This window comes from Coenobita brevimanus, chromosome 64, assembly GCF_032717465.1.
Source record: "Coenobita brevimanus isolate Jiangsu-jjx chromosome 64, ASM3271746v2, whole genome shotgun sequence".
Classification (NCBI taxonomy): Eukaryota; Metazoa; Arthropoda; class Malacostraca; order Decapoda; family Coenobitidae; genus Coenobita; species Coenobita brevimanus.
In genome coordinates this window covers 32,582,180-32,608,796 of record NC_137017.1, presented here as the reverse complement: position 1 = coordinate 32,608,796, position 26,617 = coordinate 32,582,180, and the positions used below count along the sequence as shown (strand labels likewise).

Genomic DNA, 26,617 nt, shown 5'->3' with positions numbered 1-26,617 from the left:
AGTGTGGCGAGTACGCCAGAGTGATTCAGAAATGTGGAAGTACAGCAAAGAGGGAGAGGGAAATGAGGAAGAGCGCAGTAAGAACAGTCTAAGAGGTAGAATACATTATAGGGAAGTGGTGTAGCGAGTAGTGGAGTGAAGCGGCGTCATCTGTGTGGAGGGAGCGCCATCTGTTGTACAGAACACGAGGTCATTGTCATCGGTCCCACACGCTCAACCGCAATCTGGCAGCGTCCACCACAACATAGCCCAGGCCTCACCATACCAGGCACAACACACACACACACACACACACACACACACACACACACACACACACACACACACACACACACACACACAACGGAAGCCATTCACCGCCGACCAACTAACCACCAACCGCACAAACACACGCGTCCAAAGAATGTCCACTGCACGCCGATCATTCCATTACTGACCCACCTATCCGATTCTTGCACACAGGCGTTACAAAGTAATTGCAGCAGATTCATGCCACACTTCATAGTTACATTACGTGTGAACTGTCAAGTAATCTGGTGAAACATTTGCAATTTTTATGACAGATCGCAAATACGTTAAACTGACAACTGCACAAGTATGGAGTAAGAAACTACCAATACAAGAAGCAAGTGCTTCACCAGCGGAAGCAGCAAGAAATACGATAAAGACAGCAAATAAGCAATAATAAAACAAAAATAAAGCAAGAGCTGCAAAACTAGGTAGGAAGAGTCTAAAAATAAACGATGGTGGTTGAGAATGGGAAGCGGCACGAGATGACAAGTTGGAGGAGAACGTCTTCCAAAGGGGCCTGGTAGTGAACCGTAGAGGCAACGCCCCCTCGTCACGCAAGGCTCACCCCATCGCCGCCTCCCCCGCCAACAACGCTGTCTCCCCTCCCTCCCTAGCGACGCTCCATACCGGCATCGGGTCGCAGCGCAGGTTGCCAACTGGTCAGTTTTTCACGCGTCTGAACTCGTTATGTAACCGAGGTATATTAATCGATAAACTAGCAATGGGCAGATAACCAATTCTCTTACTTCATTCAAAGATACTGCACGAGGGGCTACGTTTTTCTTCAACTCTTGCCCAAATAGCCATCCAACTCTTAGTAGCGACCACCCACACCGGCTGGCTGGCTGGTCGTGCTGTGATACGGCGAGGCTACGGTGGAGAGTTAAAAGGGTGGAGGGAGCTGGGAGGGTTGGGAGAGGCAGGAATGGAAGGCGTCCCCTCCATCCCCTTCACTCACAGGACCAGTTCCGCAACCTACCCTCTTCTCACGACCTTGGTGCCCCGGCTGGTACAGGCCCTTCCTCACATACCTGCGCTATTTAAAGGCCTCTCTAGCCATACACATAGCTAAGTCTGGGGGTATCACTGATAAAATTACGGACATCCTAATATGATTACCAAATACTCAATAATCATGAGGAATCCAACTTTAATACGACCGGTCCTTCTTCAAATACACATACCTGCATTAACATATCTCGCAGCCGTACACACGACTAAGATTAGGGGTTCCACTGGTAAAATTATTGATCTCCATGTGATTACAAGACTCATACTTGCACTACTGCAAGGTCTCTCATCCATGCTTAAGGCTAAGCCTTGTACCTTCGTTCTTAACAATGTAACACTCAAATATCAAGAGAAATCCAAATCTTAATATGCTAATATGAGAAAGGCGATTGTTACTGTAAAACAACTTCACCGTACGATATAAAGCTGTGGCATACTTTAACTGTATTGTTCAGACCGAAAAATTCACACTAAAGACAAAACCTGCCGCCTTGTTCACTGCCTTTATTCTTGCCATCAGTCTTCACCACATCTCCCAATTCCTTCACCCTCCACCAGTTTCCCGACTCCACTCCTCTTGGTTTTAAAGAATACTCCTCCATGACGATAATTTAATGACTTGCCTGCGGCCAGGGAAGGAGCGCCCATTAAGAGAGACAGAGGACTGTGAAAACTAAGAGCGAGAAGACACGACTGCACCATAAAAGAAAGCGCAGGGAGAGGAGGGAAAAATGTTAAAGGGGGAGAGGTGAGAGCCGTGCCTTTGATGACACATGAGGCTGGGATAACTGTACATTAGTAAAAGGGAAAACTACAACACGAGGGCAAGGAAATGAAGAAACTGCTGAGTGTGACGAACTGAAGGAACAGAAAAGCAATCATTAAAAAAAAAATATAATAATAATAATTAAAAAAAAAAAACTGCTACAGACAGGAAATTACAGAACTAGAGAGAGAGAGAGAGAGAGAGAGAGATAGGAGGGGGATACTGTCCTTAACCCTGCTTCCGAGACTGAGTTGGGGTTATGTACTCGCATGGCCAGGAAAACAGGTTCTGAGGGAGTGCAGGTGTGTCGTCGAGGGTAAGTCGATCTTAAAAATAATGATGAGAAGTCCACGATGATGATGATGATGCCGGCGAGGACTGGTAGATAATGATGATAGTGGTAATGAAGGCAAGTAGACGAGGACTGGTGGATGACGGTGGTAGACGATGTGGGGTGGTAGCGTTGTTTGTGGGTTATTGCAGTGATGGTGGTGGCAAGAGATAGTGGTGGTAGGACAATAGTGGACGTGATGGCCCTAGTGTGATGGTTATGGTAGGAGCAATGGGTATGGCCCTAACTCGCTTGGTGACAAAAGCAGGGGTGGTGAGGGTTGTGACACTGATGGAGGTGGTGAGTGATGAAGCGTAAGTGGTGGCGAAGGTAGGAGTGATGGTGAAGGCGGTGACAGTGGTGGAGGTAATGATGGAAGGCATGGATAGTCGTGAAGGCAGTGACTGGGTGAGGGAAATAAAGTGATCGTGAAGGTAATCAGGAAATGATGGCTGTGATGATGAGCCTAAGGATGGAAGTAATGGCAATGACGGTAGCGAGTGAAGGTGGCAGTACTTAGTGACACTGAAGGTGATGGTAGTAACATGATGGTAAAGACTGTGACTGTGCAAGCAGTGACGGTGAGGGATAGTGACGATGAATGTAATGGCTATGAGAACAATGAATGACAGTGAAGGTGGTGGCAGTGACGAGAAGACAGGGAGACTATGGTTAGTGGAGATGACTGTGGTGGAGATAGTGATGGTGACTGTAAAGGTATTGACGGTGACTGTGGAAGTTATGGCGGTGACGGTGGTGGCAGGGGAAATGGTAGCTGTGGTGAAGAGGCAGAGGGGGCCCGGGGGCGCGGAAACGTCAAATTACTCACAGCCGGCTCCAGCAACAGTGTGACCGTCACCTCCTGCCACCCCCCCCCTCCCCCGCCACACACACACACACACACACACACACACACACACACACACACACACACACACACACACACAGTTCAAACAAAACAAGTTCTATGTTGAACGCACCTGCTCATCACAAACATGCATACCGACAGTATTTTCCACACACACACACACACACATACACGTTCTATACTCAACGCAGCTACTCAACACAAACATGTATACCGACAGTATTTTCCACACACACACACACACACACACACACACACACACACACACACACACACACACACACACACACTGTTCTAACAATTCACGTTCTATGTTCAAGGCACCTGCTTAACACAAACATGCATACTGACAGTATTTTACTCACCTACCCACCCACCCACACACACTGTTCAAACAAGACACGTTCCTTGCTCAACGCACCTGCTAAACACAAACAAGCATACAGACAGTATTTTACTCACACACCCACCCACACACACATAAAAACTACTTTCTCCTCTCTCCTGCCCTCACACCAACATCCCCCGTGAATCAAAGAGGTTGGCTGAATGCCGGATCAGCACCTCTGTCAGCCAGAAGGCAAGAGCTCGCCAGCAAACCTTGGCAGCACATGGCAACAACAGCTGTCTGTCTCCCCGCTACACCCACAATGAATGGATGGAGAAATGGCGACCGCCACCGCTGCTGCTGCTAGTACTACTAGTGGCCCGCGCTCCCCTCTTTCCCTTATGTGTGTGAAATTAGTCGTTTCCGTAATGTTTTTGTGTCAGTCTTGGGTAATGCATGCATTAATACTTTCCTAATATCACTGTCTTGATGGATATACAATAAGCTACCACTTCCACTCTCCAGACAATATGTATTCGTTTTAAACTGCAAATATATCAAGAAAGCTCCGATTCGACTATAACCATCCAGTCTTCAATTTTAACATTTGATTGATTTTACGGCCGTCTTTATGTTGTGCTCTCCCATTACCCATCTAAATCCAAACAAATTCAACTCATTCTATTCAAGTTTCTCGACAAAACATCAACTTTCCTCACACTCATTGAATAAGAAGTTTCTATCACGTACAAAGGCCAGGAAGCCTTATGATAAACCGAATCCTCTTTAAAAAAGACTATCACCAGGCGGGCGACGTGGCAGAGACAGAGGAGCTGTGTGTATGGCTGTGGTGGTGAGCGGATATCCTGGCCATCGCCCGTGCATCCGTCACTACACTATGCTAGTATTCCCGTCAGCTTAGGTGCTCTCCGACACCTCTCTTTGGCTATTTCACCCTGGATATGGAACACTTTCGGCTAACGGCTACTGTACATCGCATTAAAATCATGCCAGAACCAAATGACTTCTTGCTAAAACAACCAATCACGTATCAGTCGGGTTGTAAACCTTGCTCTGTTTTGAAACCCTGGGGATGAAGCGAATACTGATGGCAACTACGTTAATATATTCTTCTGATATTTATATTAACGAAGTAAATTTTAAATATTAACACTGCATTGAGAATATCACTAACACGAACAATGCATCGGTACGCAAAGGTGCTACGAAGACTAAATCAACGCAAAAATGGCCCCCTTTTTTAAGTCAGCCCATCTCAACTGGCAGACATCATGACCAACCCCATTTTACCCACTGATTCAAATGAATTCTTATATATTCTAACCAAACATACATGGTTGTCGTCCACTGTTCAGCAGGTCTCTACCAGTGGTACAAATCAATGCTTATGTCAACAAAGTTCCTACAAGTATAGAATGGGACTGTGAGGTACAGCAAGATTTCAAGGGAGTTGAATCGTGAATGAATGAATGTCTGGCCAATTTTGCTGGGAAATTATCCCTTCATCTTGCTTTCTGGACCTTAACTCACCACATCCTTTGGTGATGACGATGATTATTAGGATACTTTCTCCGACAAAGTGTGTTATCATCCCTGCTTGTTTGTTAGCATGATCACTCAAAAAACTAAAGAGAGATTTGCATCAAATTTGGTGAGTAGATAGCCCATGCCCCAGGGAACACTCGATTAACTTTTAGCACCGATGTTTGTTAGTATGTCTGTTAGCAGGATTGCTCAAAACTACAAGACAGATTTGGACCAAATTTGGTGGGTAGATAGTCCATCTCCCAAGGAACAACTGATTAACTTTTGGGACCGATCCGGATCGTATTACAGATTCTGGACCCGCAAAACACTTTGCGAAACCCAATCAATGATGAAAAAACCTAACCCATTATGAAGAGAGGTTTGTAAATTACGTTGCCCTTGTCGCAGAGATGCGCTCCACTGAATGCCTCTCTAGTTACTTAAACAGATTAGTACTAAAAACTGCATACCGATTTAGTAATGCCCCATACTTTCGTTAAACTTCCCTCCACTTGGTCCCGTATCAATCGCGAATTCAAGGCGGCATGAAACAAATGACACTCGTTTGTATTCCGTACACCAATGTTCACATAAACTATCCTTTCAAAGGTACGGAAATCGAGCTCTAGAATTAGCAATTTCCACTACAACAAAACAGGAACAGCGTGGGCAATAAGTGGAGAATGGAGGACATGGCTCTGCTCCACAGCAAGCAATGTCCAAATAAACAGAAAAGGAGGGTAGTGGCCAGTCATTGGAGACTGGTGGACGTGGCTCTGCGGCAGAAGGGCAGGAGGGTGGGCGGGAACTCTCACGTTTCATATCGTATTCCATCTCGCTCACCTCAGGCTGCACCACAACCCCAAAACGTTTAGGTACTACTTACGTCACCCCAACCTCCAAGTGGATCATCGCCTTACCTGTAAAGAAAGCACAAACGTTAGTATAAGCACCCACACATAAAACAGGTTACAGTCAACTTTGTGCACTGTTAGTCTGTATGAAAGAGAAGACGGCGGGCGGAGAGTTACAATGCCCAAGGTAAGGTCAGACGTGAGAGAATGTCCCCCTCTCACTCATCCCCCCCAAATCTAGGTTCTTCATCCCTCCCGCCATTTCTTAGCATTCCACGACGCTCCAAACTTCTCTGTTGACCACACAGCAGTCTGAATAGTTTGCACGGTACACTACTTGTTTAATTACACTGTTGCCAGAATGAGATGCTTCCTTGGGTGGATTACGAATATCACGACCAACCATCTAGATGGACATAAAATAAATATCCCCTCCCCCCCTCTCCTACAGACATCCTAGTGGGGGGAAAAAAAAAAAATCCCGCTCGTCTGCAACTGGTGAGTGACCGCAGCGGGTGCTGAGGACAGGCTTGGCCAGCTGCAGGCTATGCATGCTTTCACCACGACTCCTCTCTACCTGCCGGCTCGTCTGCTGAAATAAGAACTTCAGTACTTTTCTTCTGGAAGAATGGTAAGGAATCTTAAGACCACAACGTTTTTTTTTTTTTTTAAGAACATGAAACGTACATAGAATAAACTCTTTTGGACCCCCCCAATTCCTCAATCCTCGCAATCTGCCACACGAAAAGTATCACAGGTTTTCCAAGCAGAAGTGAAGCTACCTCAAACAACCATACTGGCAAAATGATGAAGGCAGGCAGTCTAGCATCAGAGTTGGGGCTTTGCTAAAAGGCAAGGCGTTACGATATGCTAATACCTCAACTTAATAATTCGGTTTACAAAACCTGGGGCCACTGGAATAATCCTACAAAATATCAACTGGGAAAAAAACAAAAACAAAAAAAACAACAGCCTGGGCACTAAGGCATAAAGATGTAGTAAACCATAAATTGAGTGTTAGATACCGATACGCTCTTGGCAACAGAGCGTTGGCGTATATGACATGTTGGAGTGGCTGAGATTCGTGGCATTCTAGCAACCCATCAAACTTATCTCACACTAACCTGAGTTTTTGCTTTACCTTTAAAAATCTTAAAAACTGCCGTCATATTATTTTTGACTGGTGGATTTTACTAATCTTCCAACTTTCCCAATGCACTGAATAAGTGTAACATCATCCCCCCCCCCAAAAAAAAAAGGTCTTAAGATTTGAAAAAACTTTTGTACATTGGGCAAGCTAAGGCAGTAACCTGGCAGAGAGAGGAACCAGTCACAACCCTAGCAAGGGGGACTCACCAGCCAGCAGTCAAGCCGGGCCAGCCAGCCGCACCCTCACCCACCAAGCCAACCAATGCCTTCCGGATGGATTGGCTGGCTGCGTAACATAACAGCTCACAATCCTAAAAAAAAAGGGTGCTGATGTCAGTGCTGTGATTTGTTCAAATGGAGGAATTGTTGGAAATGTTTACTGTGGAGAAAAGTTTTGACTCGACCTGAAGAGGGTCCAAGCTGGGTCCAAACTGTTTCATCTCCCTAATAACGTTGCCGATTGTAGGAATAACTTTTCCAACCCCGAACAATCTGCCCACTCCATCATACAATGTGAATCATGTTCGGGAAGCACGTCTTGACGTGACCACTCCCATCACTATCACGTTGATACTAGATTAACTTAATACCATCAAGAAAGTAAGTAGTCTGACTACTTCTATTAGGCAGTTCTATTCATATGACGAGGCGTCCCTTGTATGCATTAAGAAATTATGTATTACTTGTTTGGGCAGATTATTTCCATACATGGTGGGTCTTAAGCAACCAATGTGTCAAAAAAAACAAGTTTAGTTACGGGAGTTGTCTTAAAATATTCTAAACATTACGATTCTAATAAAAATAACCTTTAAACGTTCATTACACATGATGCACGTCCTGGAACATGTCACAACACTAAACAATGAATGGTGTGTTTCAATATGGACAGGAGACGTTTAATACTGATTAGATTAGAATATAAACACGGGCTCTCATATAAATCCACTCACTATTTTGACTACCCAACATGGCACCTTAAAGATATAAAGGACCGGAACGTGTTCTGCCCCGTTTCACAAAAAGGCATTTGCATCATCAAACGTAATCTTTAATGTTGATGTAAATGCACTTTTAATGTGTCCGGCTCTGGCCACGGGAAGCCCGTTCCCTTACGGCGATTCCACACGTGCTCTCGAACATATGTTGGCAACACGGCAGGCAACATGTTCGGGAACATGTTTGCAGCAGTATTTGGACGGATGTATGCAAACTTGTTTCGATGCAGCTTCGAACACTGACAGCAGAGGCGATGGAATAAATGTGTCCATGCCAGGCTGCTGAAACTTGATCATGATGTTGTCAACATGATCCGGACGCTGCTGTTCCCAACATGTTTGGACCGTGTTCGTTAATGCGCGTCCAAACGTGTGCTCAAACAAGTGTTGGCAACATGTAAGCAACACAGTAACGAACACGCTCCAAACATACTGGGAACAGCAGCGTCCAGATCATGTTGGCAACATCATGATGAAGTCTCAGCTGCCTGGTATGGACACACTTATCCCATCGCCTCTGCTGCTAGTGTTCGAAGCTGCACTGAAACATGTTTGCATACATCTGTCCGAATACTACTACAAACATGTTCCCACACATGTTGCCAACATAAGTTCGAGTACACATGTCGACTCGCCCTCATTGTATTACATGTTGCCAGCACTTGTTCAAGCACATGTGTGGACACGAACTAAGGTCAGCAGCCTCCTACCATTCATCTCCACATGTCACAAAGTAGGCGCTAACACCACACTCCACACTGAAAGCTGTCAAACATACGACTGGTGTACTCGTACTAGCGAGAATGTTTCTAAGACATGTCGGCGGGTCTCCAGATAGATGAAGTCTTTTTTAACGAAATTCAAATCACTTAAACTTTCCTGCCCCAGCCGGGATTCGAACCCGCGTCCACTCTGATAGCAGACGACCTCGACCGACTCTGTCATTAAAATGAGCTTATCATTTACGGCTGACCCTTAATTTTAGCTTGTGCTGCTATACTGTATATTCAACATTACAGGCTTAAGGGGGGGAAATGCAAAAATAACTTCAGGCTCTGTAACTGCTCTTCAAGGCACTACAGAAAGACATCTGTTATCATCGTAGCTTCAGTGCATCTTATACCAGAGATTCTTCTTTGTCTAGTAAAGAACCCTCAATATCCCTTCACAAAACTACCCAGTTTACAGTCTTCGAATGGGGTTTATTAACATGGAGATCATGAACAGACTTCGCTACGCAAATTATCTGATATTACCATGGCCTCGACCATCCCCTAGCATTCCAGCACTGGAATGAAATGCAACTAATATATATATATATATATATATATATATATATATATATATATATATATATATATATATATTGCAACTAATATATATATATATATATATATATATATATATATATATATATATATATATATATATATATATATATATATACGGTATACATATTATATATACATACGGTGTATATGTATGTATATATATATATATATATATATATATATGTATATATATATATATATATATATATATATATATATATATATATATATATATATATATATATATATATATATATATATATATATATATATATGTATATATATCATATATATATGTATATATATCATATATATATGTATATATATCATATATATATGTATATATATCATATATATATGTATATATATCATACATATGTATATATATCATATATATATATATATATATATATATATGTATATATATCATATATATATATATATATATATCATATATATATATGTATATATATCATATATATATATATATATATCATATATATATATATATATATATCATATATATATATGTATATATATCATATATATATATGTATATATATGATATATATACATATATATATGATATATATACATATATATATGATATATATATGATATATATATGATATATATATATATATATATATATATATAATATGCTCACAGGCAATATCCACTGTCTCTAACTCATCGAGTTATGAGGTCACTTATCTACTGAACATACAACGAAACAGGGAAACTATTCACAAAACTTAACCGATTTCAGCAACACTAACAGCGTCAAGAAAAATCCTCCCCCTTTCGAACTGGCCTTATATACACCATAATCGTACTTTAATACAGACTTGGTCTTGAAAGTCTTCAAAGCTACTTGGCTAACAACCAGCACATATCTGTCCGGAGTCGCACGAGATCTACATAAACAAGTTTAAATATAAACCGGCAGAAATTATGAAAAACAAGTTTCAAACTGAATACATTTCTATAACGGCTCGAATTCTGAAAAATATGTTCTCTTGAATATGGCACGTATTTAAATAATATATCGTAATGCAATATCAGAAAATATAAAATGACATAACGAGGCACAAAATGGAAAAGTAAAATTTACTGATAATTGCCTTAGTGATCAACAGCAAGCACCCTTTTAGTTTCTGTGAACATCTACCTCCGTGCTTCGTTCTGAGGGTGCACGTAGTAAATTTATACTTTTAATTATGGTACAGCAACATTTTCTCGTCTCAGAAGACTGCAAAGCTGTATGCACATTACCGTGTTCGACAGCTATGCCATCCGGACCAAAGCTCGAAAGGAGTATTTGACAGTGTCCCATGTGGAGGCCCTAGGCGCAGGAAGCAGGTGGTGACCAGACAGGTGGCTGTGGACACGGACTGAGGTGGGCGTGTAGTCATGTGCGGGATCCTAGAGCCAACTGGCGCAGTCATTGATCCGCCAGGTCAGCCTCATGTTGACACTCCCCAGCTGCTGCACCACCAGCTACCCTTCCTTCACTTACCCATACCCCTCACCCTGACCATTCATTTTACAGATGCACTCAAATCCCAAACAGCGTTCATTAACGTAGTGACCACAATCAGATGGAAATACCTTCACACAGTTTGTACTAAGATACGAACACTAAAATGGAAAATGGCTACAAACGAAATCTGATATCCGTACACGTTCAATTACAGACTACGCCAAGACTTACGAAATGCGAGAAATATTAGCAATAGTACGACCTAGACCATGGTGTGCAGGATGACTAGGCTGACAGTCCAACACAGAGAAAATAAGTGACACTGCCTCTCGGTGCCTGAGGTGTGTAGCAAGAAGCGGGAGGACAAAGAGGGACCTGGGCTGGCGAGGGGAGGGGGTAGGGGGAGGAGGGGTTGCCGCGTAGCACTACAAACAGCAGCCAGCACCACGTGACCCTCCAGTCCACCAACACCACTACTATGAGCCGGGACAGGCAAGCACACCAACTCTCTACACACAAACACAAGTACAGTTCTGTGTAAGCCTACTCACACTGCACGTGACGTCACTTCAGAGTACAAGGATATCTCGCTTCTACCTACTTCTGCTTAAGTTACATAACAACCCCAGCCAGTACAGCTGAAATGTGACAAATTTCTACATGATTTTAAACCATCATGTTAATATTAAATACATTAATTTTATCAATTACCACAGTGTAATGATATACCGACAATATCAACACTGTTACGGACGTACCACCTTTGCGTAGGTGGGCGGGGCAAGAGGCGCGCTGAGGAATGCTTAGAGGCAAGAGACCATTTCTTGGCTGCCAACGTTCCACAACACTTGCCTAAATGAATGTTACCATTTTTTGTTTTTCTTTTTACAATGGACGAGCCACCGTACATCATTTGCACACGAAACATGAACACTTATTCTCATAAACTAACGGACGAATAATTCTAGTCTTACAACGGTGATCATACGCGCGCGTGCATGCGTGCGTGTGTGTGTGTGTGTGTGTGTGTGTGTGTGTGTGTGTGTGTGTACTGTATATATATAGAGAGAGAGAGAAGAGGGCAGAGGGCAGAGAAACAAAATTGTGGTGCGGGAGATGCCTGACCAGAAGTTGATGGAGCAATGGGCATGGTGAGCGTGTGGTAGCGGACAGATTCAAGTGCCAGTGTCAAGGGTGAGTCGCTGGCAGGTGGGCAGCAAGTGCTTAATGGCAAGTGTGCGGGGGTGCGCAGAGCTCGGGAGTTGACTTACAACACCAATTATTGTATCATCCCGTCAGAGAAGTACGCGGCACTGGGTAAGGAATGTGACAGTTAACAGCATAATTGTGACATAATAACGAGTACAGTGGAGGAGGTGAGGTAGGTGCGGGCGGCACTGCGGCAGGGTGGCGGTGTAGTGCGGCAAAGCGGGGAGGCCGCCAGTTCGCCAGGGGAACACTTGTTGGGCCCCCACGATCAATGGCTGCGTCTGCCCCTCGCTCCACCCTGGGCCACACACCGCCACAGCACTCTCTCCTTCTACAATATATAGCCATACATCATGAACCAACCACGCTACCGATACTCAATTACACCACAGGTCTAAAGTACGAGTCCTGGGCCAGGCCTCGCTACACTCGCAACTTACTGTCCACTTGCTGACTCCACACGCCGCGCGACTTGTCCAGTGGGGGAGAAGGCTACAACTTTCATTTTGTATCCGTAAACAAACAAAACCAAAAAGATATGAAGTCAATCCATTCTATCACTCCACCTAAGAACAATGCAGGTGCATAATGCGTATACAAGTATAAAAACTAAAATAAAAAATGACAAGTGTAAATACACTCAAATCGCAACAGAAGCGCCAGAAACTGCGACACTGAAGAAAATATATTAAAAAAATAAAATAAATAAAGACAGAAATGTGTTCTTCAACCTTACTGGTGCAATACAAACGCCGAAAAATAAAGTATCCACTAAGCTGCCAAAAGGAAAAACTGACGCCACATGCTTTAGGTAAATACACATTTGCAAGTTTCACATATCTGTTGTCTTCTATCATTCATTTGTAACAGAAGCCTTAACAAAGCTACTGGACCCCGCATAAAAGAAAAAATGTGTGTGGCTTCAAGACTTAGGTGTTATACCTAAACTCAAAGCCTAGGTAGTATAGCCTAATTGTGCTCAGCCTGGACACAGCAAGCACTGGACCTGGTAATGTTATGTCTAATTATTACAATGGATAAAACAAACTAATGCAAAGGTGGCCTGGATGATATCCTGACAGGAACCACAGTCCCTCACTTGCTCACTCCCACCCTCACCCAACCCACAACCTACCCTTCATGCTGACCTTCAGTAACCCGTTCCCCTCCACCTGTTATCAACAAGCAATCATATACGCAAAGTCATCTGACCAACTCATTTTAGCATCTTCTCGTCCATCTTCCCATAACCTCTGTTGTTCAAAACCATGATGCTGACTTGCTGAAAGTAAATTACTTCCTACCAATAATCAACGCTCTTCTCCTTACTCCTATCCGGTATCATCAGCCATAAATTTACTTGCTTCTCCCCCAACCAACCGTGTATGATTGCCTTTAAATAAGCCCAATCTGTATCTACAGTAAATGGAATAAGGCTGCCAATACCCCACGGAAATACGAGGCATTCTAACACAGTTCAAAATGAAATACCAATCCCACTCGTTAAAGGGAAAACCACTCACTCTGGCATGATGGGATGAGTCGCTTAATACTGGCTCTCTGCCAAGATATCTCCATTCGCCTGGAAGCAACTACCACCTATGTGCTCATCGTCAGCGTCCAAACAGCCACAGTGCGATACAAGCGTGGGGAGAAAGAGGCATTTTCAAGTTACGCCACACGTGTTCAAAGTTTCTTAGTAAAGAACACCCAACTTCTTAGGACCAATGGGGGTTCAGGGAGGTGGTGGGGGGAGGAGCTCACGTGCAGTTGATGTTTCTCTATCGATGCCACCACAGAGAACGGTGAACAAGTGAACATAAAAAGCTCGTACATCAGTGTAGTAATACTGGTCACTAAATTGAGACATTTATTGTTCAGAAAACTTTTGAACCCTGAGTGTTAATTCACATCACGTGCACCGTTCAGCGTTGCGATAACCGACTGTACATTTTAGTTTTTCGCTACAACGCTGAACCCCCGCACAAGCAAAAATGGCAATGATTTTTTTTTTTTTGCATGACTTAATACTTGACACTAATAGAGTGCAGTACTGTATCTACTTCGACCAATAGTACCGGGTGGGCTACTTTATTAACACACTACTGATAATTATCATACTTTAATGACATCAGTTTCTTGTATGTTGTTACTCCATCGTATTAAAGGGGCGCAATGGCATCTTCAGTTTTAACTATATTATACACAGTGTTCAGTCCCTGTGACACGAGTAGAGGCACTTGTTTAATTATATACATTTTCAGAGTTCCATAGGCTGCTTCTCCCATGTGATTTACTTGCGATGTAAACATGTAAACATCCACAAAAAGCAAAAGGAACTAGTTTAATTCCTTGAAGTACTCAGACAATATTTTCAACCACCACTGATACTTTCCAGAACTATTTGACTGCTATTATTCGTACGTTCCAAAAATAATGTTAAATATTCATATTTACAAAATTTATGGGCACTGGAGACTAACTTACAATGTATATAATTTCTTTACATCCCGGCACTAGTTTATCAAAATAACTATGCTGCTATGAATTAAATTACCACACAAATTTAATTTATAGGTTAGCTCTAATTAAACAACCAGCTTTATCAAACAGTATGCACAATTATAAAGCGTTATTGGGAGGTAACTCGTGAAAGTGGTAATGCCGAAGAATTGGTATTGTTTAACTACTTTGTTTTCCGTTTTTATTTGCTAGCTTCAAAACATTTGCATACTACCACAAGGACAATTCTTTTGGCAAAACAAATATTAACTAAACGCTTAAACGGACGCACTTCAAAATTTCAGCAATACGATTTTGCTTCTCTGACTACTTTGCTAAGCTCGTCACACACGAAACTAGTGTAGTGTAGTCGAGGATATGGTGCAACATGGAGGGTGCAGCATATGTGGAACAGCGCACGGCAGCTGCGAGTTTAACTTACCATGACGTCGAAGTGTGTGACTTCCAGATTGGCGGGCTGGTGGTAGAAGGTATGAGGAGGAGGTGGGAGGTAGGAGAAGATGGGCGTGGGTTGTTCAGCTGCCGTGAAAATTTTGGTGGTGGTGGGAGGTGCGTCTCGCGAGGAATTTGGTGGCGTGGAGTGCGGCGGTGGGCGCTCGGGGCGTGAGGGCGTGACGAGGACACACCCAGCTGCTGATAGGGTACTTGGCAGGGATCAGCACCAGTCGTAGAACTAGGAGAGGATAAGGCAGTAGAGGATATGTTTGGTTGCTGGGAGTCAGGTTGCGCCGTGGCTGCTGATGGTGTGTGTAGTGTATGTTGGTGGCGTTGTGAAGCAGCGGTGATGTCAGCAGCAGCAGCAGCAGTAGCAACAGTTACAAGGAGAGCAGCAGCAGTAGCAGCAACAGTGAAGGTGACGGTGACGTAAAGGTGTGAGGTCCGGGTGTGTGAGTGAGGTAGTGTGGATAGCGAGACACAGAGAGAGAGCACAGCGCGGCCAGCGGCGTGCACACGACTAACTCTGGAGTTCCCACCACCGCCCGCTCGCCGCACACCGTAGGGAGGCGGGGCCGCTCCCCCACCCATGCCACATGCCGCCACCGTCCCACTCTTAACACATAATCTACACCTTCACCTTCCTAACAACATACTTCATCATCAGTCAAACTTCACCATAATACTCCGTAGTCTTGTCTACATTTATTCCAATACAGAAATAAGTGATAGTATGGACAGAAAAATTCAGGCATGAAGAAGTGTGTGGTGTATCACTCGGGGGTGGGGGGGACGCATGCGCCGGGGTCCAGGACGGCCGGCTTACCTGTGTCCCCCCGCGCCTCCCCCGCCTCACTACCTGCACCCACCTTCTCCCCACACTCCCACAACACATCTACAACATTACCAACATTTTCTCCAAATGCATCATCCTTCCTTTAAGCTACAGTGACTTGATTCTGTACAATGTCGACCTCCAACTACTCTCAGCTGTTTTAACTACAACCAAATACTTCCTGATGTCATCTAAATCGAGTCGGATCACATCAAAATGAAATTTTACAGTAATGGGGACAGGGAGGTAAGTGGTGGTGGTGATGGAGGGAGGGAGGTAGATTTGGAAGAGGGGTGTGTGAGGGTAGGTGGGAGGGTGGGGGGCAGGTTCCCTCACCTGCCGCACGCGCACTGCACACACCCTCCTCACAGCCACCTCACTCATCCCTGGGGTCTCCTCGACTCCACAGCCCAGGTTTACCTCACCTTACTTCACCACGGCACAACATTCATCACCAACACCACCACTACCACTCCACCAATTCTACTGTTGTCCCAACACGTGCGTCTCACCTGTCCTTTAAGAGTCTCACGCTACAGACGTACTCAACTCCGTAATCAACTTGTGGCCTTGACAAGTTTGTAAACCTACTTGTAACTTCAGCCTAACTGGTCACTATCACCAACTTCTAAAAAGTCACGACGGATAGTACTAAAAATATTTTATTTTAATACAAATGGCACTTGGGTATTCCCAGTTTTTTGGTAATTCTATCAACAGCACATAAAGTTACTCTCAGTTACCGTGAGATCTGTAAAGTGCTGTGTACTAACCGCCAAGATTGAAAGAAAATAACATTCGTGCAAGTCAACTTTTCTTTAGGCACCCCAATACACTGGACAGAATATTGTTGTTTCACTACTTCCATTTTCTTTCCGTTCTCTTCCCCTTCCAAGTATTACATTAACCAATTCACTTAGACAAATACCATTCCATTACAGGTGGGCCACCACCACTACCGTTACCAAACTGGAAGAACAATAAAAGGAAGGTTTGGTAATTGATTTGCAATACATGCACTTTTATACAGATTCCGACAATCGTGATCAACCAACCTAAACAACTATCATCCAAAGAAAATGAAAAGAGTAACTAAAGGTTACAAAAACTTACGTAGTTATAATTCGGGAAAATCAACAAGCTGTATAAATCCAAACTCTCCAACCACTTTTAGAATCATCACTTCAACACCCAAGTTAATGAGTCAATTATGTAAATGTTTATGCATTATGTTTTCCGCTTATATAATGACTTCACATTAACTACATTTTATATAGCATTCAAAGTTTTGTTAGGTGAAGCATTTAAAGTCAGTAGTTACTACGACGGGAAGATCAAAAGGTGAACGTACTCCACTACAAGTTCAATATGAAGTTACAGGCCTACTTCCATTGAAAACATTGCAAAGGTTTCTAATATAGGCCCATCGGCTATGTGGATGAATTTTTCAGAGAATGCTGTGTCAGTCCAGAAATGTGTAGGAAACACGCCCATCACTGAATGCCCACAGTATGTAGAACTTTTCATTCAATACGCAGCTCTACCGGCTTATGTAATGTACAAAAAGCTGCTGTCCCATTATGCTGAAAACCATTCCGAGGAAGCTCTGCCTGCAGCGAGTTTAATTTCCAGAGGAGCGTGAGAAACATTACCAGACTCCCTCCCCAAGGAACCTGCTGATAGCGTTGGCAAGACGTTGTGTCTATCTAATGACACACAAGATTAATAGAACAATTTGCTGGGTCGTCGACAATGTTTTCATGTACTGGAGACAGTTCTTGAGAAGTAAACTGCTCGAGGACAAGAGTAAACACTTCGAATGCTCGGAAATACCACGTCAGGCACTCCAGCTGATGACGTTACTTCCTATCGCCATACCAACCATTTATTTCCTCCCTAGGATAAGGTGAGGATTTTTTTGTATATTAATTCTAATTCTGGCAGTACCAGTACTCGTCAATACACCAACTCATGCCTTTGTAACCGCTGGAGTCATACCAAACATCGAGACACGGCAAGAACAACTTCCGTTCCGCCTTCCTTGTTCTAAATTCGATACTTCGATAAAACTTGTAGCTAGTGGGAGGAGCAAGGCAGATTACAATTTCCAGCACGGCGCTCCTTGGGGTCTTGCCGCTCGAGGAGCATTATCAACCTTACCCTTTCTTGGTGCGCGGCCTCGTCTGGCCTTATTACTATAGAATATAAATTAACATTAAACCAAGAGTATTATCATGTTTGGGCATCCTTTGTTTTGGTTCTCGTTTGGCTTTATTATCAAACAATACATATATACTCCAACAACTTCATTCCTATGACATTTTGATTTATACTACTGCTAACACCAGACGAGTGTATTCAGCTTTTGTTAGACATCGAAATGGGGAAGCTACATACAATCCCCAATAACCCCTCTGCCTCTGGAGGTTCACCATAAGTAGAAGTAAAATGAAAATACGTTACCAAATTAAATGAGTTAAAACATCTATGAAACGGGTGTCAGCTAAATTACACAATTAACACACCAAAGACGATAAGGAAGATATGATTACAAAAATCTTCGTTGTTGGAATGGTAGGACAGTCAACTACTTGAAATCCCGTGGTAGATACAAAAGTTCTTTTACGATTCCACATCATTTTCTTCACTCTTACAGTAGGGCATGTCCGTCACTTCTTTCTCGATGAATCATATCTTATGGGCAGAAAAACATACGAAATTTATCTCACCTTAGGAATATAGCTGACGAAAGTACGATTTAAAAGGTAAAATGTAAGATAACTGTAAAAGTGGATCAGATAAAACCATCCACTGACCTACTGTAGTTTCTGTCTCGCACAATTCTGTTATGTTAGGTCTAAAGAAAATGGCAAAAGGGCATCTTATGGCTGGCATCAGTGTTCTCGTTGACATCTTAATAATTTCCATCTTTACTCCTAGTTATGCATATTGTTTAATATCGACACTACCATTAATATATAATCAAGGATTCGCCTCTTTGGTCCCAAGTCTGTAATTCATGCTTTCTCCCGGCGATTTTATTCACCTTACAATCTCTTGTAGTGAAGATGTTGCTGAAGGCAATATTTAACACCTCGCTCTAGTACTTATTTCCCTAAACTGAATAAAATCGTCCGGAGGTAACAGAAAATAAGTAAAATTACGTCACCCGAGGAGTTAATATAAGTGATGGGCTTCAAGGGAATTCCGAAAGCCAACTAGAAATACGACCCTAGAGACGCACATAGTTAGCCTGGGTCGCTGGATGAGATAGGGGCTTGGGGAATGTGCTTGTCCAAGGGCAGGTGAAGGTCTCAGCAAGGGGAAAGATCGCGACCCCAGGATGACTTCTGGGGTTGCCGTGGGCTCTCCCGGAGGTGGGGTCGGTCGCTCCCCGCAGGGTCACAGAGCCGACTCCTGCCCTCTGATCCCAAGACCTCAAGCGGCCGTAACATAACCCAGCAACCGGAAGTCAAGGGTTTCGACTATGGCCCAGGGCAAGTCATTACCTCTCCCTAAAACTCCTGCCGACAATCCTCGACGTAAAACATTGTCTTCAATACCCTCCAAAAATTAAAGTTAAAATTCTATACTAGTAATCAGCACTTGAAAGTCTTGATTGCTCTGTTAAGCAATTACTTCGAAGATGCAATGCATAAGTCAAGCAGCTGGTGTGAATAACCCGGACAATAATTCCATTTTCCTGCTTACACCCACTTCCCTTCTCCCTTAGTACGTGTGAGGGGCACCCCAACTACCCAGCCTTAAAGTATGAGACGTCTCATGCGGGGGACGACAGTTACTGAGAAGCAGTGACGAAGTTCACATTCCCTGTTGAGCTGCAACTACTCCAGCAACTATTACATACTCAGGAAGGCTCAGCAACAACTCTTATGCGCACCTAAAACGTTTAGCAGCTGTAACATTAATCTCTTCTGATATCAAGAGCAACAACCAAATTCCAACCTTCACCTAATGCAGTTATTGGTACTCGAACAGCCTCATGAACTGGATGAAAAATTCGGGAATGCCATGTTACGTGTAAATCATCCTTTGCATGAAATACTCATTAGCTATAAACACAAACGCATAAAACTAAACTGTATAAAATACGATGTGAAAACAACCTGACAACCTTGTCGATGACAAAGAAAAAATGTCATGTAACTGACATCGTGCAAAACAAGTGTGGTATGATCAAACGCGCAAATCATTAATAAAAATCATCATTATTTTCAGCAGGATAAAGCCACTGATAATACTGTCAAATCTAAGACTGAGCAAAATATATACAGTAGCCCGTGGCAGGTCAAGGATGCAATAACGAAAAGGGGGATGTGGAAAAGTCAAATCTCGAGGGACCTTGTTTCCAGATCACAGCGACTATGAGGAGTGTGAGATGAGAGTAGGTAGGATGGAGACGGGAGAGCATCCTCGTCAGACGTGTGTACCAGTGATGGCGTCCTAAGTGAGGCTTAAGCTCTCGCCCGCAAGCCCCTGTGCCCCCAAAGCGGCTTAGATGAGCCCACAGAGAGGGCCAAAAGGCAAATTTAATTGAATACGAAAACATGGTGGAACGTAAGCTGCTCTTGTTGGCGGCGACCACTAAGCAGCGCCACACTCCTTGGAAGTATACAAAATATACATAAACAGTCAGCACCTTCGTAACTTTACACTGGTCTTGTGAGGAACCACAATCCGCTTTGGTTCATGGTGAAACCGACTCCTGGAGATGGTAAGGCTCATGTTAGCTTAACCAAAAACAACAAAGTAAATAAAGTTTCCCTCAGGAACGCAATGTAGTATTCAGGGGTTTTACAGCACAGACTATCAGACTTGGTGTAATAATGAATCAAAGATGATGCCAACACTCAGAAGAGGGCATCGTGAACAAAAATACGTCGTTATTATTGCCGTAAATCATACACTTCCATTCTCGAAACTGATAAAGGAAACTACTGCATTGTACACTGGTCGATTCACTAGTCGAAAGTTTTAGATTTCTGGCATACCTACTTTTGCTTACACAAAACATACCACGAAATATAACGATGCACATACGAATAGGACAGTGAAGTATCAAAATATGCATATCACAAGCAACGTTTGATCAAATTCGAGTAAACTACAACGGTACTTATTAAAGCGCGTGCCTCCGTACTGCACTACTGTAGTACTGGTTAGTTGCAATAGTTGCTTGTCGTCTGATTCATCCATACCAAATTTAATCACTATAGTCGCGGCGCACGACTCTAAGGTTGGCATTATCGTACCCTGGCAACCTACCACTCAAAAGTGAGTCCGATTTCGTATCACGTTATACACGAATCACATTAATATGCACGAATATATTATTATCAATCAATCAATCATTTCCTGTGGCACCCCATGGGATGCATTGGGCCTCGATGAACTCTCTCCACCAATATTTATCTCTTGCCATCTCCGTCAGGTCCCACCAACACTCCTCTCCTGCTTCTCTTTTCATTGTCCTCAACCAGGTCTCCCTCAGCCTACCTCTGCCTCTTCTTCCTCAAGCAGTCCACTCTGGCACATCCTGTATTAACGTGCCTTCTTTTCTATATATGTGCCCCAACCATTTCCAGCGAGTCTCACATATTCATCAACTCGTTATATCTCTTACTCTTTCATTCGTAACTCTGTCTTGCCACTTTACCCCAAGAATCCTTCTCAGTATTTTATTCTCAAACCCTAATACATTCTGATCTGTTGCAATTGTACTGTTCCATGACTCAAGCCCACAAATGAAAACTGGTCTAACCATGGACTTGTAAATTTTTACTTTAGTATGTACCGAAAGCATATTATTATTCCAAACAGATTTCAACATTCCAATAGCTCGCCAAGCCTGTCTAATCCTATCCTCAATTTCATTGTTTAATGATCCATTAGATGATACAATGGTTCCCAGATAATTAATGTTTTCTACATTCTTCACCACATAATTCCCAATTACACAATCGATTTGGTTCTCCACATTCATATTAATAATTTCAGTATTTCCACAATTTATTACCAATCCCACTTTTTCTCCTTCCTCCACCAGACAATCGAGCACCCTCTGCATCTCGTAAATACTTCCGAAAATCAGTACAATATCATCAGCATAGTCCAAATCCATCAGCCTCTTACTTTCTTTCCAGTTTATTCCTGCACCGGTCCTCCTTACAACCTTTGTCATAATATAATCCATAACCAAAACAAACAGCAAAGGCAAAGGAACTCCTCCTTGAATCACTCCTAACTTCAAATGGATCACTCAAAGAACCACCCACAATTACCTTACAAAAAGTACCTTCATGCAGGCTTCTAATAATATTTACAAACTTGTCTGGTATAACATAGAATCTCATAATTTTTAACATAGCTCAACGTGAAACACTATCAAACGCCTTTTCAAAAGCCACAAAACATATACTAAGTGGTATTTTCATCTCATTAGCTTGTTGCAATAGATGCCTTACAATAAAAATCTGATCATTACAACCTCGACCTTTTCTAAATCCAGCTTTTCTTCTATTAAAATTCTATCAATCAATATATTATACACGAATATTATTATACACGAGTCACATGTGTCTCATGAAACACGAAATCAGACGCACTTTTGAATGGCAGGTTGTCAGCGCAGGATAATAACAACCTCAGAGCCGCGCGCCGAGACTAGTCACTGAGTCAACAGGAACTATCCTAATTTTCACTTGGTACTTCTCGTGTGTCCTCTTTGCCGTAACCTGGTGGCAACCATGACAGACCCTAGTGAATACAGTCTTCGATGGCAGTTACCAGTCGGTTGTATGCAGCTTGCCTTTCAAGAGAGGAGGGGGGGGGAATCGTGGCAAATTTTAAGGACGCTACGGGAAATTATGGTGAAATATCCCTAACACGAGAAAATGAACAAAATCAGGATCAAGATTTAAAGTTTTGAACAGAACGATGAACAAAAAAGGGGGGGGGGGGCATAATTTAATCCAAAACACGATAATGCACTAAATTAACCAACTCTGGGACAAAACTGAAGTCATCACTATGATAGTCTCTATTCTCCTTTCACACTTTCCTGTAAAATGTCCACGCCAGTTTTTCTATACGGCGTGGTGTTCTTTCTGACTTTTTCCTGCCGGCTTCGGCTGGAGGGTTTGGAGGGCGGGGGAAAGCCTTCTTCTTTGCTGTCCTTATCTCATTCTAGTAGTTCAGTTACTCTTCTAGGAGCTGCCTAGCATGGGCCAACCGGCCTACTGCAGTTATCCTCTCTTCTTATGTTCTTATAAACGATACTGGAAAAAAGTCGTGAACGTGGCAAGGCTTGGTGAATGGGTTTGGGAGTGTGTAAGAAAAGGTGAATGTAGGGAGGAGTAAAGATATGGTCTTCGGGAGAAATAACGTCACTGAATGTACAGTGAGGTTGGATGATGAGGAAATTGAAAATGTGAGTGCAGTTCAATACTTGGGTAGTGTGATGAGTAAGGATGGAAGTTTGGAGCGTGAGGTGCTTAAATGGGTACCGTACAACAAGGAAGGAAAGCTGCTGGTTCTTGGAAGGCAGTGATAAGAAATAGGGAAGTGAGCATGGGGAAAAAAATAAAATAAAAATAAAAAAGTCACTGCACGATAGTATTGTGATAGCATCTCAAACATATGGAAGTGAAGCTTGGACCCAAGCACGTGGAGTTACAAGGAGAGGCAAACTAACAATAAGGAAGTGAAGGAGCGATGTGGTGTGGATGTGACACAAGGCGTCAGGAGAAATACACTGAGGTGGCTTGGTCATGTGGGGAAGATGGACAGCGAGGGACTAACGAGGAGAGTATGTGTGCGAGGTGGGAGGAGGAAGAGGGAGGGGGAGGCCGAGGATGAGATGGAGGGATTGACTGGAGAGGTATATGAAAGAGGGGTGTGTGAGCTGGAAGCAGGGCAGCGAAATGGAGGGGGACAGGACGACATAAGAGATTTGTTTGTGGCCACCCCTTACGAGATTAAGGCGTCCGGCAATAGATAGATCGATGTGGAAACCGACAAAAAGTAAAATCGGGAGGCACCACCACCACCACCAACCATCGTCATCATCATCAACAAAGGAAAAAGGAAAAGAAGAACCATCGCACATACTGAACAAAAAATCATGTGGACAAAATTAAAGTCGTCCTCAACACTAGAGTGCAAAATGAAGCGGGGCAATTACCTTCCCTTGCACCTGGTCAACATTCCCCGGCACCACCACCACTCTTCCTTTATTTCCAGTCTCATCTTCCTCTAAATTCCAGACTGGATGGATCGGGTCCTCTATCGAGCCTAGTTGTGCCGCCAACGTAGGAGCTACAAGGAAAGGCCATCAGTCTTGAGGAGGTCGCTGCCACCCTGAATCTTCATTATCCCCCAAGTCAACGCTCCGTCCACGCCACATCGAACGACGTTGCTTTGTCAACTTGCAACGCCAACGTTATACTGGTTTCAGTAATGACCAATAAAGAATAAAATATAAATAAAGTGGAATATGTGATCATGGTGACAGTGAGCTACTATAGTTAAACACAAGTGCTTGTGGGCCTTTCGGGCCCCCTCGAACTCGCTCCTGCGGAGGGCTCTCGCGTGTATGTGCTGTTCTAGTGTAACGTTGTCACTTGAATTTTTAGCAGCTAACCAACTGATCGTGTTATCTGCAGCTTCGGGAATGGAACACAAGTTGTCCGAATGGAAGTCGTAAGTACACACACGGACACACGGCTACTGCTTTTTTTTTTTTTTTCTACGTGTCCAACTCTGGGCAAAGGCTTCAGGGCCTATTTCTCGGGGGCAGTGACCTATCCCAAGCCCCAGTAGTTCTCCTACACCTCCACATGTCACCACTTCGGCGCTAACACCCACCATCCATATTGAATACATGCTAGGGCTGTCTTATACAGGACTGGTGTACTGGCATTAGCGGGGGTATTTTTACGACATGTCGGCGGGTCATCTGGTAGATCAGGAAAGTCTGCTTTTAGGAAATTCAAATCCTTAAACTGTTCCCTGCCCCAGCCGAGATTCGATCCTGGGTCCATTAGGACTGCAGGCCGTCTCTACCGGTTCAGCCACCGCCTCCCCCAGTTTATTTTAGTTCTATCTCTGGACAAAAAATTCTTCGGAGATCCTATGCCGGGCTCCGAGAGCAGCGTTTTTTGGTCAAAATGTGATCGCTCATTAAATATTGTAAAACTTTTTCAATTGTGATGGATCCAAGTTTTTTTTATATCAGCGATTTTTTTGCGATTTTTGTGCCAATTTGGGTGCGATTTGAATGTGTAATTTCGGCTGCCCAAAATACACACACACACACACACACACACACACACACAAGGCTACTGCTATAGTATATTAGATTTAAATGTAAACTTGTGTTTGCAAAACAGAGATGAGACTCATTTGCTAACTTGCTTTCTAACTAATTGTTTTATCGAAACAAACTGTAGATATCACTGATCACAATGCAGTGGGGTAGAGTCATACGACTGTTCTCACACCAACATTCTCTAAGCAAACCCATATTAATTCAACGCAAATCAAGTTCCAGCAAAACGCACTGAACTCTATTCGTAAAGAACGTAACGACACTCCAGTAAGTCTGGTTGTGGTGCCCGCACGTGCGTTCGTGTCAAAACTGGTAGGAGTGAATTCAGTATACGCAATACGATGCAAGGGACACCTGCACCTCTGATGACTCCACGCAATAAAATGGTGCATCAATTCACACCAGTTTACTGTTATGTGCTATTAACTGACCAACCACACAGGGCGATACCTTTACTATATTAAGTGTATAACAAACATAAAGGCAGTGTGACGAAGGCAGTGAGAGGAGGGTGATGGTGGAAGAGGAGGGGGAAACTCTCAAGGGACCAACCCCAGACCAGGTTCCCATTAGTGGCACCTGCCAGGCCCGAGGAAACAACTCTGACCGAAGGGGCCTGGGGAGGGCGTAGGGGACAGCAGGAGTAGGGAGAAAGGGAAGAGGGACAGTGGAAAACAAAGTATTCTGTGTGCATGCCGAGGACGGGTATAAAGTACAGGGAAATGTGAAACAGCAGTTTTAAGGCAGGGTGATTTTGGTCTTGCCTATGTAGGGGAACATGACAGCATTTAACATGATAAATGTGGCACCAGTTTTGCATGAAGTTTGTACTTGGGACCGTAGCTAGTTTGTGCAGCACAGAGAAAATGGGGTTAAGATCGAGATAATAAAACGCTGTTACTACTACTTCAACTCCCTATGGCAGTTAAAAATCTTGCTTACATTCACTGCTATGCATAACAAATCCCTATGACATCAACAGAACGGTCATGAAATACACATTTTGATAAGGTACATACAAACTGCAAGTTACGTACCAAGGAACCATACTTTTTATTCTACTATTATGAGAAACTTCCAACAACCACACATAAGAGGAAATTATAATAGCACGATTATAAATGTACCAAGAACATCCATAATAGAAGATATACAGTAGGTTCTACGTAAGAATATGTTTACCTTAAACAGTCCTGGTTAAGTTGAAAAAATATGGCCGTATTTCAGTGTAATGCTAACAAATTACTACCTAAGCGATGTCATCGTGTGAGCTTAATTTTTAAAACGACAAGGATTTTCCTCTGCTCAATA

The 26,617-nt window shown here is 43.2% G+C and overlaps 1 protein-coding gene across 12 annotated transcripts in view; it reads right to left on the bottom strand.

Annotated features, from left to right (window-relative positions):
• The window catches only part of heph (polypyrimidine tract-binding protein 1 heph), a 334,912-nt gene that overhangs the window by 77,220 nt on the left and 231,075 nt on the right, over positions 1-26,617 (bottom strand). Inside the window, exon 1 of one of the 12 annotated variants that reach the window (XM_080276230.1) lies at positions 15,109-15,616. The exons of the other annotated variants lie outside the window; for them this stretch is intronic. Coding sequence (XP_080132356.1) covers positions 15,109-15,111 — 3 coding nt within the window. The 5' untranslated portion in view covers positions 15,112-15,616. Of the gene's footprint in view, positions 1-15,108; positions 15,617-26,617 lie in introns of those variants that run through there. 12 annotated transcript variants of the gene reach the window in all.